This window comes from Spinacia oleracea, chromosome 6 (assembly GCF_020520425.1).
Source record: "Spinacia oleracea cultivar Varoflay chromosome 6, BTI_SOV_V1, whole genome shotgun sequence".
NCBI classification, from domain to species: Eukaryota; Viridiplantae; Streptophyta; class Magnoliopsida; order Caryophyllales; family Amaranthaceae; genus Spinacia; species Spinacia oleracea.
The window spans coordinates 150,995,928-151,008,449 of record NC_079492.1 but is presented as its reverse complement, the minus strand read 5'-3'; the positions used below and the strand labels follow the sequence as shown (position 1 = coordinate 151,008,449).

At 34.1% G+C, this 12,522-nt stretch overlaps 2 protein-coding genes across 2 annotated transcripts; one reads left to right on the top strand and one right to left on the bottom strand.

Annotated features, from left to right (window-relative positions):
* Positions 1 to 860: 860 nt before the first annotated feature.
* Positions 861 to 2,506, bottom strand: LOC110795199 (uncharacterized). Its single transcript, XM_022000183.2, has 2 exons — positions 1,310 to 2,506; positions 861 to 1,154 (listed from the first exon to the last, which is right to left on the bottom strand). Exons 1-2 carry the CDS (start codon positions 2,504 to 2,506, stop codon positions 861 to 863), a joined length of 1,491 nt encoding a protein of 496 aa, XP_021855875.2.
* A 5,578-nt stretch (positions 2,507 to 8,084) lies between these two features.
* LOC110795236 (monocopper oxidase-like protein SKU5) lies at positions 8,085 to 12,445 on the top strand. Its single transcript, XM_022000240.2, has 9 exons — positions 8,085 to 8,410; positions 8,694 to 8,803; positions 8,909 to 9,179; positions 9,271 to 9,409; positions 10,351 to 10,717; positions 10,863 to 11,228; positions 11,470 to 11,548; positions 11,703 to 11,920; positions 12,034 to 12,445. Exons 1-9 carry the CDS (start codon positions 8,267 to 8,269, stop codon positions 12,122 to 12,124), a joined length of 1,785 nt encoding a protein of 594 aa, XP_021855932.1. The 5' UTR covers positions 8,085 to 8,266; the 3' UTR covers positions 12,125 to 12,445.
* Positions 12,446 to 12,522: the final 77 nt, after the last annotated feature.

Sequence of the window (12,522 nt, the reverse complement as noted above, 5' to 3'; positions counted from 1 at the left end):
TGGGAATAAATTCCATCTGAAAATGATGTGATATTCATTCTTTCCATTTTGAAGCTGATGTGTTTAGAGTTGTGATTTTGCATGTCCTGAGTTTCCTACACTTTTAGTATCCTCTGTCAAATGGAGTGACTTTCCTTTCCCATTTCTGTTTGTGTTAGTCATTCACTCCATTTGGGAGGAGGATATTAAAGTTTAGGATTCAATGATGATGAACACATACAAACTGAGAACAACATGTCCCCATGCTTTGCCTTGGCTTGAAAATGAATTCATGTGTTGCCTTGAAAACATAAAGTTGTCCCCTTAATGGTTTAAGGAATGGCTGACTCATTAAATTGGTGTTTTGTGTTTCAATTACAACTACAAATAAGAAACATGATTGTGAATATGATGAACAAAAACTAAACTATGATTGACATAACCTAGTTATTGTTGCCTTGTTGATGCTGTCTTGTTCATATTGCCTTGTGCATTGCTGCCTAGTTATTGTTGCCTTGTTGATGCTGTCTTGTTCATATTGCCTTGTGCATTGTTGCCTTATGATTTTGACTTATCCTGAAATCATATGTTAATATGCAATGTACATGTTCCCTTATGATTTTGAATAATCCTGAAATCATATGTTAATATGCAATGTACATGAATAACTACAAATATGTGAGTATGATGAACAAAAACTAAAGATTAACAACAACAAATTGATTCATTCATTCTTCCAGTTGATATGTTGCTTCCAAAATGTTTTAAATACATGTGATGCTTTCATTCAAGCTTACAAAAGTGACATTTTGTTTGCTCTTGTAACTTTTAAAACATGTTCCCAAAACACAAAAAGTAATCTCTCGTTCTTGCTCTATACTTCACTGATTTGCTCTCCATTCATCAACAAGTTGTTTGCATTCATTCACAGCCCACCTTGGGGCCTTAACTTGTTCTGGCAGATTCCCCTCATCTTCTAAAATCTTTTTCTTGTTGTGTGGGAGTTGGTAGTCATTGTCCCCCTTGTGTTTCAAAATTTCATTTCCAACATATTGAAGTGACATCCACACATTAGATAGAGTCTTTGCATGCAGTTCATTATATGCCTCAGTCACAGCACCACTTAAATCTTCAACTGTTTTAGGCATCTTTTGTGCATTAGTGATTGAATTGACCTAAAGAACCCCAAGTCTAATATGTTACAATCTGGACTGTTTGCTGGCTGCTGAGTCAATATCAATGTGAAGCCATCTTGCTTGTAATGTTGCTGCCATTCTTGATCATTTTGCAAAATGTGTGCCTTTGCATTGTCTTGAATGATGTATATCACCCTTTCCCCCTCATGTGGTGGCCATTTCTCTTTAATTGCTGGGATTAGGTAGTTGATTAGCATGGCCCTGGTTGCAATCTGATTAACTGACTTGATTGGTTTAGTCTCAATTGTCCCCTTGACTCTATTTTTGGATGTTCTCTTTGCTGCCACTGCATCTGTGAATGGAAATATACCAAGTTTCCCATCCCACTCACACTGCCCATCTTGTCCCCACCTTGGCCTTGCTACTGCTGCCATAAACATGAACTTTGGAATCTTAGTTCTTGATTTTCCCTTCCTGTGTGGAAATGGTTCATTGTTTGCTAAATAAACTCTTTGACTTTTTTGTGTAAGATAGAACCATTTCTCATCGATGTGAATGAAATCATACATGCTGTAATATGTGGGATCATTTGGTATTGAGTAGTCCATTAAGAGACCAAGTACCCACTTCATCCTTGCCATCTTGCATTCTTCTGAAATGCCTGGATTCAATGGACTTGAATGTGGTTTTATCTGTTTTCTTTTCACCATTCTCCAAACTGTTGTGGGACTCAAATTGAGCATCCTTGCTAGATCAATAATGGTTGTTCTATCCCCCATGGCTATGGAGGCTATAGACTCATATGTTACTTGAATTCTCTTCCTCCCACAGTTGTGATATTTGGTATCATAGAAATACGAATCCATGGCTGCCTTATGTGTCAATGCTCTCTGCCATATTAGTCTAATTGTCTTCCTTGTGTAACCAAACTTTATAACAGCCTGCCTATTTGTCCCATGAATGAGTTCATCTGAATGCTTTTCTTTTCTTAAGAGAAGGAACAACAAGATTTCCAACCTTAATTCGTTGTTAATCCTTGGGGTTCTAGGCTTATGATGATTTTGCTCTGTTTCTGTTTGATGAATTGGAGATGGTGGGAACTCTTGTTGTGTTGGCATGTTCAAATCAAACAAAAATGGAACTGAGTGGTTATCTGATATACCTGATGTATGCTGTGGTCCCACTTCACATTCTTGTGCATATTCTTGTCCCACTTCATTCAGATCTGGCAATTGTTGATTTTGCTCAAAGTCCCCTATTTGATGAGCATTTACTTCACTTACAGCATTTTGGGTTGCTTCATCATCATCATAATCTGAATCAGAGTTCGTGCCGTCTCCTTCATCATCGGAAAAACCGAGGAACTCGTCCTCCTCTTGATCTGAAGCCATTAATGTCCCCTTGCTGATTAATTGTAGTGCATTTATTGCCTTTGGTTTTTTGTTGTTGTAACTGATATTAAAACAGTTGGAATTTATGAGGGTTTTTGGGTAGAAATTGTCCCCTATTTATAAAGGGTGGTAAATGTATAAAGTTTGGAGGGAAAAAGTTTGGAGGGAAAACTTTTTGGTAAATTTCTGTTTTTGGAGGGAAGTGTAAAAAGGGAAGTGGACTTTCCCAATTTGGGAAGTCTTCCCTCCGTTTTTTTCTGTTGCTGTAATCTCATTGGATGAAATAAATCCACCTCATGTACTTTGGTCCCCACTTCAATCAGATTTTTTCTGATTTTTGATTAATTAAATGAAAATATCCCCTTTCCCATAATTCTTTAATATTTTCTCTCTCCTTACTTTAATCTTTAAAAAAGAATCTCTTACACATTCTTACACACAATCATTTCTCTTACACCCAATCATTACACTTATACCCATACAAATCAAGATTCTATTTTTCTTAAAAACCCCCAAGATTCCAAATGGATACAACATTTAGAAATGGAGGGAGTACTTCTTATCCTGGCTCTCACGATCCCCTTAACCTTTTTAGTTGTCGTGCTTATAGACACTATCAATGAACATAAAAATATCTTTGAGTGCACGGTGCACGGTGACCTAATAATTTTCATCGAACTAAAGGTCCTAATATCCGTACTTTGTGATATCAGTTTCACATCAAAAAAACATGTTTTGATATTTTGGACCGTACTGGGTCTGGACCCTCTGAGAGAGCCCAGCCCAAAGGCGGGCCATAGTAGATATCAATTCAGTAATGGAGTTATGGTTATTGGATTCGTTGGTAGGTAGAAGACGTAGGACTGTAGGAGTGATTAGTTCCCATAATTTGTTTATTTCGACAAAAAGTAGTGTTTAAGGGAGACATTTTTCAAACACTATTCAATTAATAGACCATGTTACTCTAACGGCAATTCCATGTACTTTTTTAAATTAATGCCAACTTTAGGGTCGTATTCTCATAATCATAATAATCATAATCATAATAAATAATCAATATTAATAATAATAATAATAATAATAATAATACAAGTGATCAAAGTTAATCAAAGTTTTATCCTTTTAGATTTTTCTTAATTTTTAATAGTATGCCATACTCCCCTGCGGAGTATTCAAAGTATTTCATATTCAGACAAGATAAAAGTACGAGTACATACAAAAGATAATAGATTACTCATTATCACTAGAAAGTAATAATAACTATTTCAATTTTGATTGATTTTTTTCCCGAAATAAAGCGATCATAATTGGAATAATTATTGTTGTTGGATTGAGTAAATCTCCTTGGATTTGTGAGTGTTCTATTTTCTTAAGTTAATTTTTTATTATGAGACGAAAAAGATTATTGATTTACGGTTTTTTTCTTAAAATTGACATATTGTTGTATAAAGACGGAGTATTTTCACTTTATTTCTACTTATGTTAGGGGGAAAAAAATAGTTTAATCAAGTTTCATATAATATAAGTTTAGATAAAATATGGTTATTCAAATATATAACCAAAATTAATATATTTTGATGAGTTTGGATAATGAAAATTAGATAAACACAAAGTACTGTATTAGTTTTCGTTGAATATCATGTCATCAAAGACAGTGCGTTTTACGAGAACAAATGTGGGGTAGTTAGTTAATTAGTTAGTTAGTATATATGAAGTGGGTCTTTTGCGAGATTTGTGGCGTTTGTAAGGCAAATTTGCTTCCCATGTTAGACTTTGCATCATTACTTTTGTTAATCACCGTCATACTCATATTCATGTTAGTGCACCCATTGTTTGTTAGTTCAGAGTTTATTGGGGCGGAATTTGGTAGGAATGACTCGTGTTTGATCCCCCACAACAACAATTAGGAGGGGACTAGAACCTATCCACCCAGAATCGGGTGTTAACACGAAAAGAAAATATTCATGCTAGTGCAACAGATGAACCTAATATGTTCTACATGATTTACGGTGTTTCTTATTTTTCAAATTAGCTCTTTTCTTTTGTTTTCTAATTTTCTCCGTTTTATATTTTTTAAAAGAAAGTGTTTGGTGATCTAGAGTGCGTTCTATTCACTAGGTTTTTATGAACTTGTATTATCTGAACTTTTTAAAATTTATTAAAACTCATTTCAGTTATAAACTATACGTGGGTAATCCTTATTTTTTCTAAAGTTATTTGAACTTATCTTTCCTGAATTAAGTGGAATAAGATGAACAAAACATAGCCTTATTTATGTAATGATGAAATGTCCAAAATAAGGTAATTTGTAACGGTTTTTTTAAACAAATGTACATGGGCTACTTGTTAACGCCTATCTAGATCCTATATATGATGGCTTCACTACCAGAATAAAAGAGAAAATCTTTAAGAAAGAGTTATAATAAAGGAACATTACATTGAACCCAAAGTGTATACTAATTTAAGGTAAATTTAACAAACTCTTGACCTCATTTAACAAACTACAGGAAAAATACTCCCCATAATTATCAATACTCCATAAATCCATAATCCATACATTACAAAATGCAATTGCCGCCTATGCCGTATTAAAATGTTATGGGCGGCAACATCATATACATAACAACACCAATTGTTAATTTTGAAATTACCATTGATTATCTACGCATATTGATATGAATGATTGGAAGCAGGCCAATAGTCTGATGATTAGGTAGGTAATATAGATGTATCATGACTTTTAAAACCAGAATTTGGTTGTACAGTTGATTAAATGTACGACTTTGAATGTCTAGAAAAGAAACTAATTTCATGCCTTACCTTAAATTGTTGACTTCTTTTTATTAAAATTAAATTAAAATAGAGTGAATATGAGTATGATGAGTTGCCAAATGCCATTATATGTTGTCCGAAATTGATAGCATGTGATGAGAAATGATTCTAGTAGTATGACTAGTTCCCACATGTCCCCGCGCTCCCCCTCTTCAATCAACTGCAATTCTTATACGCTACATTTATGCTCGTCTCAATTACTGATTATACGATAGGTCACAGATTCAAATTTACGTTTTTCAATAAGCATATAATTTGTGTAGCCTTAAAATTTTACTATTATGGTGTAACAAAAGTCATACAAAATATATCAAAGAGGAGAAATCCGAATCTCCGAACTTTCTTGCACAATCTTAATCAATAAGCTAAGAACTCATTGATTAATATAGAGCAAATTAAATCATAAGTTATTTTGAATAAGGACTATATAATTAATCTCGTCAAGTCTTCATGATTTAAGAATAGGTACGTGGTGGGCTCATTGCGTTGGCTTGCTACTGCCTATTTGGCTGGACTTTAGGTTGTGCCTTGTGAGTTGTGGCCGTTTGCCAATATGTACGTTGTTAACACCCACTTTAATTTTCCATAATCAGAACATTACATGCATTAATTAATATATTATCAATCATCTCTTTTGATAATCTATCAACAACTTTAATATAAACATTTAATATTTAATCTAAACTTTTGTAGCTTTATGTATTAATAATCCTGCATGGAAATGGAACCATCCAAAAATATACTCTCTTCTCGGCAGCTTTAATTCATGCTTTTCTTCCAAATGATGGTCTCCGCTCCATAATTTTAATTTTTTGAAATAATAATGATCACCTTTAATTTTTTCTGAAATAAATTTATTTACGATAACTAATTGAAATGCTTGTTTTGTAAATTTTTATTGAAAATATTTTGTTTAAACTATCTTAACTTACTGGTGATGATTTGGATATGATGCAACAGTGATAACTGGTGCCTGTTTGGTAATTTACTTTACATGTTATGTAAGAAGTCCAAAATCTCATGAATTTCATTAATGTTCCCCATTTTTAGTTGTCAAACAATCAACCATTAAGTCAATAACATAGCTCATGGTTAACCAATACGATATTAGTCTGTATCCAGATCCCTCCATCCGTCAAACCACTTGTGTGTATTGTACATTTGTTATTTACTCCATAACATGCAAGGCAGTAAATAATAAATTAAAAAAGAAAATCGTGAAACCGTATTAACAAAAGTACGAATAAAACATTTCTTTTACGCACGACTCAAAAAGAAAAATGGAGCAATCTTTTACGAGAGGGGGGGAGTATGAAAATTGAGAAAGCTTCCCTTTTGGTGGGAAGCAACGGCAATTACAACGGTCTTGAAAGAACAGATAAGTGGGCGTGTGGGATTTGTGAGTGACTTTAAATGTAAAACATATGACCTGGCAAATGGCTGTCAATTAACGATAACATTGCCATGCTCTATTGCTCTGGGCTTCGCAATGTGGCCATTCATGACCGACAAAAACCTACAGTAGTCTCTATCCAACTACTCCTTATTTTTTTATGATTTTCTTTTTTCTTTTTATATATTCTTTTCGAGGTGTTGTTCCGGCGTAATTTTCTCTTTGACATACTCGTAATTCATATACTCTTATTAATTCTTTCACATCTTTTAATTTATTTTTATATGATTTTTGTGGGGGGGAGAACGAGTAACGAATTTATTAAATCAAATTCATTTCACCCAAAAATTTGTAGATTTTGGGAAAACGAGTTCATAACTACGGTGTATTTTATATGATAATTGAGACATACTCTACTTATACATATATAACTAGTGTGTGATCCGGGCGTTGCTCCGGATTTTACTTTTAGTCGGGTTTACGTTTTCTAAAAACGTGTCTAATTTTAAAAGATTGTATTTTACATTTATATGTGAAAATATGACAAACATTGTAGCTAGCTGAGTTGGTAGGAAGTGAAACTTTTTGGTTGTCAATAACATACCATGATGCTTATTAGTGGTGACATGACGTAATACGGAGGAAGTTTACGTGACACATATACGTTTTCACAAACGCCTTATCAATCATTATTAATTGGTGATTGGTTGTTAGAATTTTTATTATTTTTTATTTTTTATTTGATGTGAAGTTGGAAATTTATTTGGCTTGTATTATCAACCGACGTTGTTATACAAGCAGTATACTAATAGGCGTTATTAAGAAAGTTTATGTGATATGTGACACTCTACTTATGAGTCATTCAATCTAGGTAATCTTCACATACATAAGAAAAATGTCAAATATGTTTGCATAACGTTTGAACCCGAATCTTGAGTTTAAACAATAAAGCCTTTATCATCAAGACATGACACGTTTCAGGTTCTCATTGCAAATAAGTAAATGTAAATTTTATTAATGCAGTAACACGAGAAATCGCCAGGACAAAAAAACTAGTTATGCAAATATGCAATATTAGGGTGTTTATGTGCAAATTTATTAATTTTTATTCATCAGGAAAGTCTAAAAAAATTTCACATTATTGTACATACGGCATACCTATTTTCTTTTTGTTTAAGTCATAAAGAATACATTATGTAGATGATAATATTATGTATATTAATGTGGGAATAGTGCAAAATTTTCAAATGAGAATATTGTTTTAAAAAATGAGGAAACTATTTTTTAAAGGGTTAAAAAAATGTTTCTCCCTAAAAAGGGAGAAAACCCCATTATTTGGCCCCCATAAAAACAACTCATATTCTGTAAATTACAGTTTCCTCATTGTCTGTTTCTCTCTCTTGCCTTCCTGCCCTGCTTTTCACACACCAAAAGTTGATAATGTAAACACTGAAACCTCAAATTAAATTGGCTTAAAACTTATTCAAAACTTCAAAGAAAAAACTCCATTTTTTTGGTGAACCCAGAAAAAAAAAATGGTTTCAAAAAGCACTAAATTAGTGTTGTTTGGGCTCCTAATTTCAGTATTAGTGAGCATATCTTCAGCTGGGGATGCCTTTGTGTACTATGATTTTGAAGTCTCCTACATCACTGCTTCTCCACTGGGTGTTCCTCAGCAGGTTTACATTCTCCAGATCTTCTCTTTTCTTGCTTATTTAATCTAATGTTTTTGCTCATTTGATTATCTGGGTATTGCTTAATTTTGTATCACTGTAATGGGTTTTACTCAAATTTTGGTAAAAAGTAGTCTTTCTTGCAGATCTACAAAATGTGCTTTAAGAATTTGTACTACATATCTAAAGTTGCAATCTTTTTTTGAACTGTTTGTGTTCATACTATGCAATTTTTGCTAAAGTTTTTACCTTTTTTTTAATGAAAAATTTGGGATTCCTTTGCATGTAGGTCATTGCAATAAATGGTAAATTTCCAGGACCTCCCATGAATGTTACTACTAACAACAATGTGGTTGTTAATGTGCACAACAAATTGGATGAAGATCTCTTAATGACTTGGTAACATTTCCTTTTCTTACAATTGTTTTATAGTTAAAAATTGGGTGATTTTTTTGTATAATTTTGTACCATATTAGTTAAAAAAATGTGTAATTTTGGCAACAGGGCAGGAGTATTTCAGAGGAGAACTCACTGGCAAGATGGAGTATTAGGAACTAATTGTCCAATTCCTCCAAAGTGGAACTGGACTTACCAATTCCAAGCTAAGGATCAAATTGGAAGTTTCTTTTACTTCCCTTCCATCAATTTCCAAAGAGCTTCTGGTGGTTATGGAGGTATTATCATCAACAACCGTCCTGTTATTCCAATTCCTTTCGCCACACCGGAGGCCGATATTGTCCTCATGATCGGAGATTGGTATACTAAGAGCCACTCGGTTAGTTTCAGTGTTACAATAACCCTCATTTTTGTGCAAAATGCAATCTTTGTTGAGTGCAATTTTTTGAGTAATTTTATTGGGATTTCAGGATTTGAGGAAAACCCTTAATGGTGGGAAATCTCTAGGAATGCCAGATGGTGTTGTTATTAATGGGAAAGGCCCTTACAGATACAATGACACTCTTGTTCCTGATGGCATTGATTATGAGACTATTAATGTCCACCCAGGTAAATTATCTTTGAGACATATGATCTTGAGTTTTTAATTCTATTTTGGGAATTTTTATTTATAAAAGCCATGTTCATCTTTATTGCCTTCTTAATTTGATTGAATCTTATTACAATATTTAATTGAGAATAATACTCTTTTAACTTGGAGATTTAACCTCATTAGGCTGGTCAAGAATTCGAATTGTTGGGTTAGAGTTGGTTCTTTTGCTTTTTGTGTTTTCCACATAATGTGTTGACTAAGTTAGTGCCTCACTTGCTTAATTATTGCAGAAGCCATGTGCTTCATCCCCTGTATGAATGGATTCTATTATATTTAATATGAATTTATTTATTTTTGAAAAAAAATAACCCTTTTGCTGACTTAACCAAATTATAATGGTCACTAATTTCATTTGGTGGGGTTATTGACTATTGTTGCTTCTTACCTGCTTATGCTAATATTATCTTTCCTTGTTTGTTTGTTGGACCCTATTGTCCAGCACAATGAACGGAAGTTTGCAAACTTTTTAGCTGTCATGACAACTATCATAGTCTTGATTGAATTTCTTTTTTTATTGTGTAAAATAAGTACCCTGTATGTCTAATTGCAAATGCTAGTTATTCTTAGGGGGATGGTATCCTAGACCTAAGAGTATACCGTGTGTTATCAGTCATCGGCTACTCGGCTAGTCACGCTGCCTTTTGAGGCACCCTATAAACCAAAATAAGTAGGCAAAATTAAGGAAGTGAGATTGATTATTTGATTAGTCTAGCGAAAGTTTTAACTTATTAATTTGATGCAGTATATATAGAAACAATATGCTGGTGTGAACGCTTTTGCTTGTGGATTTAGTATTTGATTTGTCTATTTCCTGATACGAAACTGGTATCAGATTAAAGCCAAGTGGTTATATATGTTAGCTTAACCTTAAATAACAATGTTTTGCATTGTGTTCCAGGGAAAACATACCGTCTGCGTGTACACAATGTTGGAGTCTCAACAAGCTTGAACTTCAGAATCGCCAGCCACAATCTGCTTTTGGCAGAAACTGAGGGATCCTACACTGTGCAGCAAAATTACACTAGTTTGGACATTCATGTAGGACAATCATACTCATTTTTGCTCACTACTGATCAAAATGCCAGCTCTGATTACTATATAGTAGCCAGTGCTCGGATGGTTAATGAAACAACTTGGCGGAGAGTTACTGGTGTTGCAATCTTACGTTACTCGAATTCTAAAGGAAAGGCACATGGTCCCCTCCCAGAACCCCCTCAAGATCAAAATGACAAGACTTTCTCTATGAATCAGGCTAGATCAATCAGGTTAGCACAAAAAGTCACCTAAAAATGTGATGCTCTTTAGTTTTTGGTTTTCTACTTATCCAATACGAAGTACTCCGTATAATTATACTCTAGCAGGAACTTGTTAGGAAAAAGAAATGTAATAATCTTATTCTATATTGTGTAGGTGGAATGTGTCTGCTAGTGGTGCTCGTCCTAACCCACAGGGTTCCTTTAGATATGGTTCAATAAATGTGACCGATCTTTTCCTCATACAAAACAAGCCACCAGTGAAAATAGGTGGTAAAAAACGCGCCACGCTCAATGGGGTTTCATTTGTCAATCCTACCACACCGATGAGGCTTGCTGATAAGCACCACGTGAAAGGTGTTTATAAGATGGACTTTCCCCATAAACCCTTGACAGGATCCCCTCGCATGGGAACATCAATTATCAACGGTACTTACAGGGGATTTTTGGAGATCATTCTTCAAAACAACGAGACCAGGGTCCACACTTATCACCTTGATGGATACAACTTTTTCGTGGTTGGGTAAGGACCCTCCCTTCTTTGCCCTTTTAAGTTGTGGCTTCATTCTATTCTGTGAAATATTTTACTTGTCTGAAACTAATATCATTTGAACTTATTTTACTGTGAATTTAACATGGATAATTCTCTCTTGTCTGGACTTAGTTATCCATATTTATCCCGATATCTATTCTTTAGTGAAAAGAACACAGCTGTGAGTATATACAAAGTACTTACTATTCTGAAAATTGATTTGGATGTACAGTATGGACTATGGTGAATGGTCAGATAACAGTAGAGGAACATACAACAAATGGGATGGAATTGCTCGCACCACAGCACAGGTATCGTGTGTTTCTTTCATCTTCATTTTGAAATCTGTCGAGTAAGCTGCAGAAAACTTGAAATCTACCAGTAATAAGGGTGGCAAGTTCAAGAAATGTTCATCTTTAGCAATAACTAAAGCTTGATATATATATTCCCTTAATTTTTATGTAGGTATATCCTGGGGCTTGGACTGCTATTTTGGTATCACTCGACAATGTCGGTATTTGGAACTTGAGAACCTCAAATCTTGACTCATGGTATCTTGGACAAGAAACATATATCAGGGTAATCAATCCAGAAACTGCAGGCAATGCAGAGTTGTCACTAAAAACTGAGCTTCCTGCTCCTGATAATGTCCTTTTCTGTGGTGCACTCAAGAAGTTGCAGAAGTAAGCTCTTGCAACCCTAAATCCTTACTTAAAAAATCTATTTAACGAGCTAATTGTAGTTAACTCGAAGTTGCAGAAGATTCTAATTTTTGTTGCTGTTTCCTTTTGTACAGGCCTCAGCGTATATCTTCTGCAGCAAACAACCCCATCAAGCCCGTGTTTACGTTGTTGATGATTTGCGTAGCCATATTTTATCTCCATTGAGGCATTATAACCCGAATGGATGTGATTATTTTGTTTTCGGGAGCATGGACTATTGGCGAGAGATGATTTTAGAGTGTGCATGCTTTTTTCTTTTTTTTTTAGGTTTGTCAATATGGAAGATAATCCCCATTTCTCCTGCACTTGATTTTCTTTATTTTTTTAGCTCTACTATTCTCAATACTGTTGGTGCTCCCAGAATCCCTGTAGTAGTCTAATTCTTGAGAGTAATCATTCTTTCTACTCTACCATTTATTTATTAAATGTAATGATGATGATTTAATTTCTAAATTCCAATACTCAAAAAGAGTTGAGCTTCTTGTCTCCAAGATGTCATATACTGTATTTGTTATTCTTGGTAGAAGGTTCTAGATACAACACCCATGCCAGTTTGCCAGTTT

Coding starts and splice junctions, on each gene's coding strand:
- LOC110795199 (XM_022000183.2), bottom strand. CDS start 2,506: ATGGCTTCAGATCAAGAGGAGGACGAGTTCCTCGGTTTTTCCGATGAT. Junction 1,155..1,309: donor CACCACATGAGGGGGAAAGG/GTGATATACATC, acceptor GGGGTTCTTTAG/GTCAATTCAATCACTAATGC.
- LOC110795236 (XM_022000240.2), top strand. CDS start 8,267: ATGGTTTCAAAAAGCACTAAATTAGTGTTGTTTGGGCTCCTAATTTCA. Junction 8,411..8,693: donor CACTGGGTGTTCCTCAGCAG/GTTTACATTCTC, acceptor CTTTGCATGTAG/GTCATTGCAATAAATGGTAA. Junction 10,718..10,862: donor AATCAGGCTAGATCAATCAG/GTTAGCACAAAA, acceptor TATATTGTGTAG/GTGGAATGTGTCTGCTAGTG.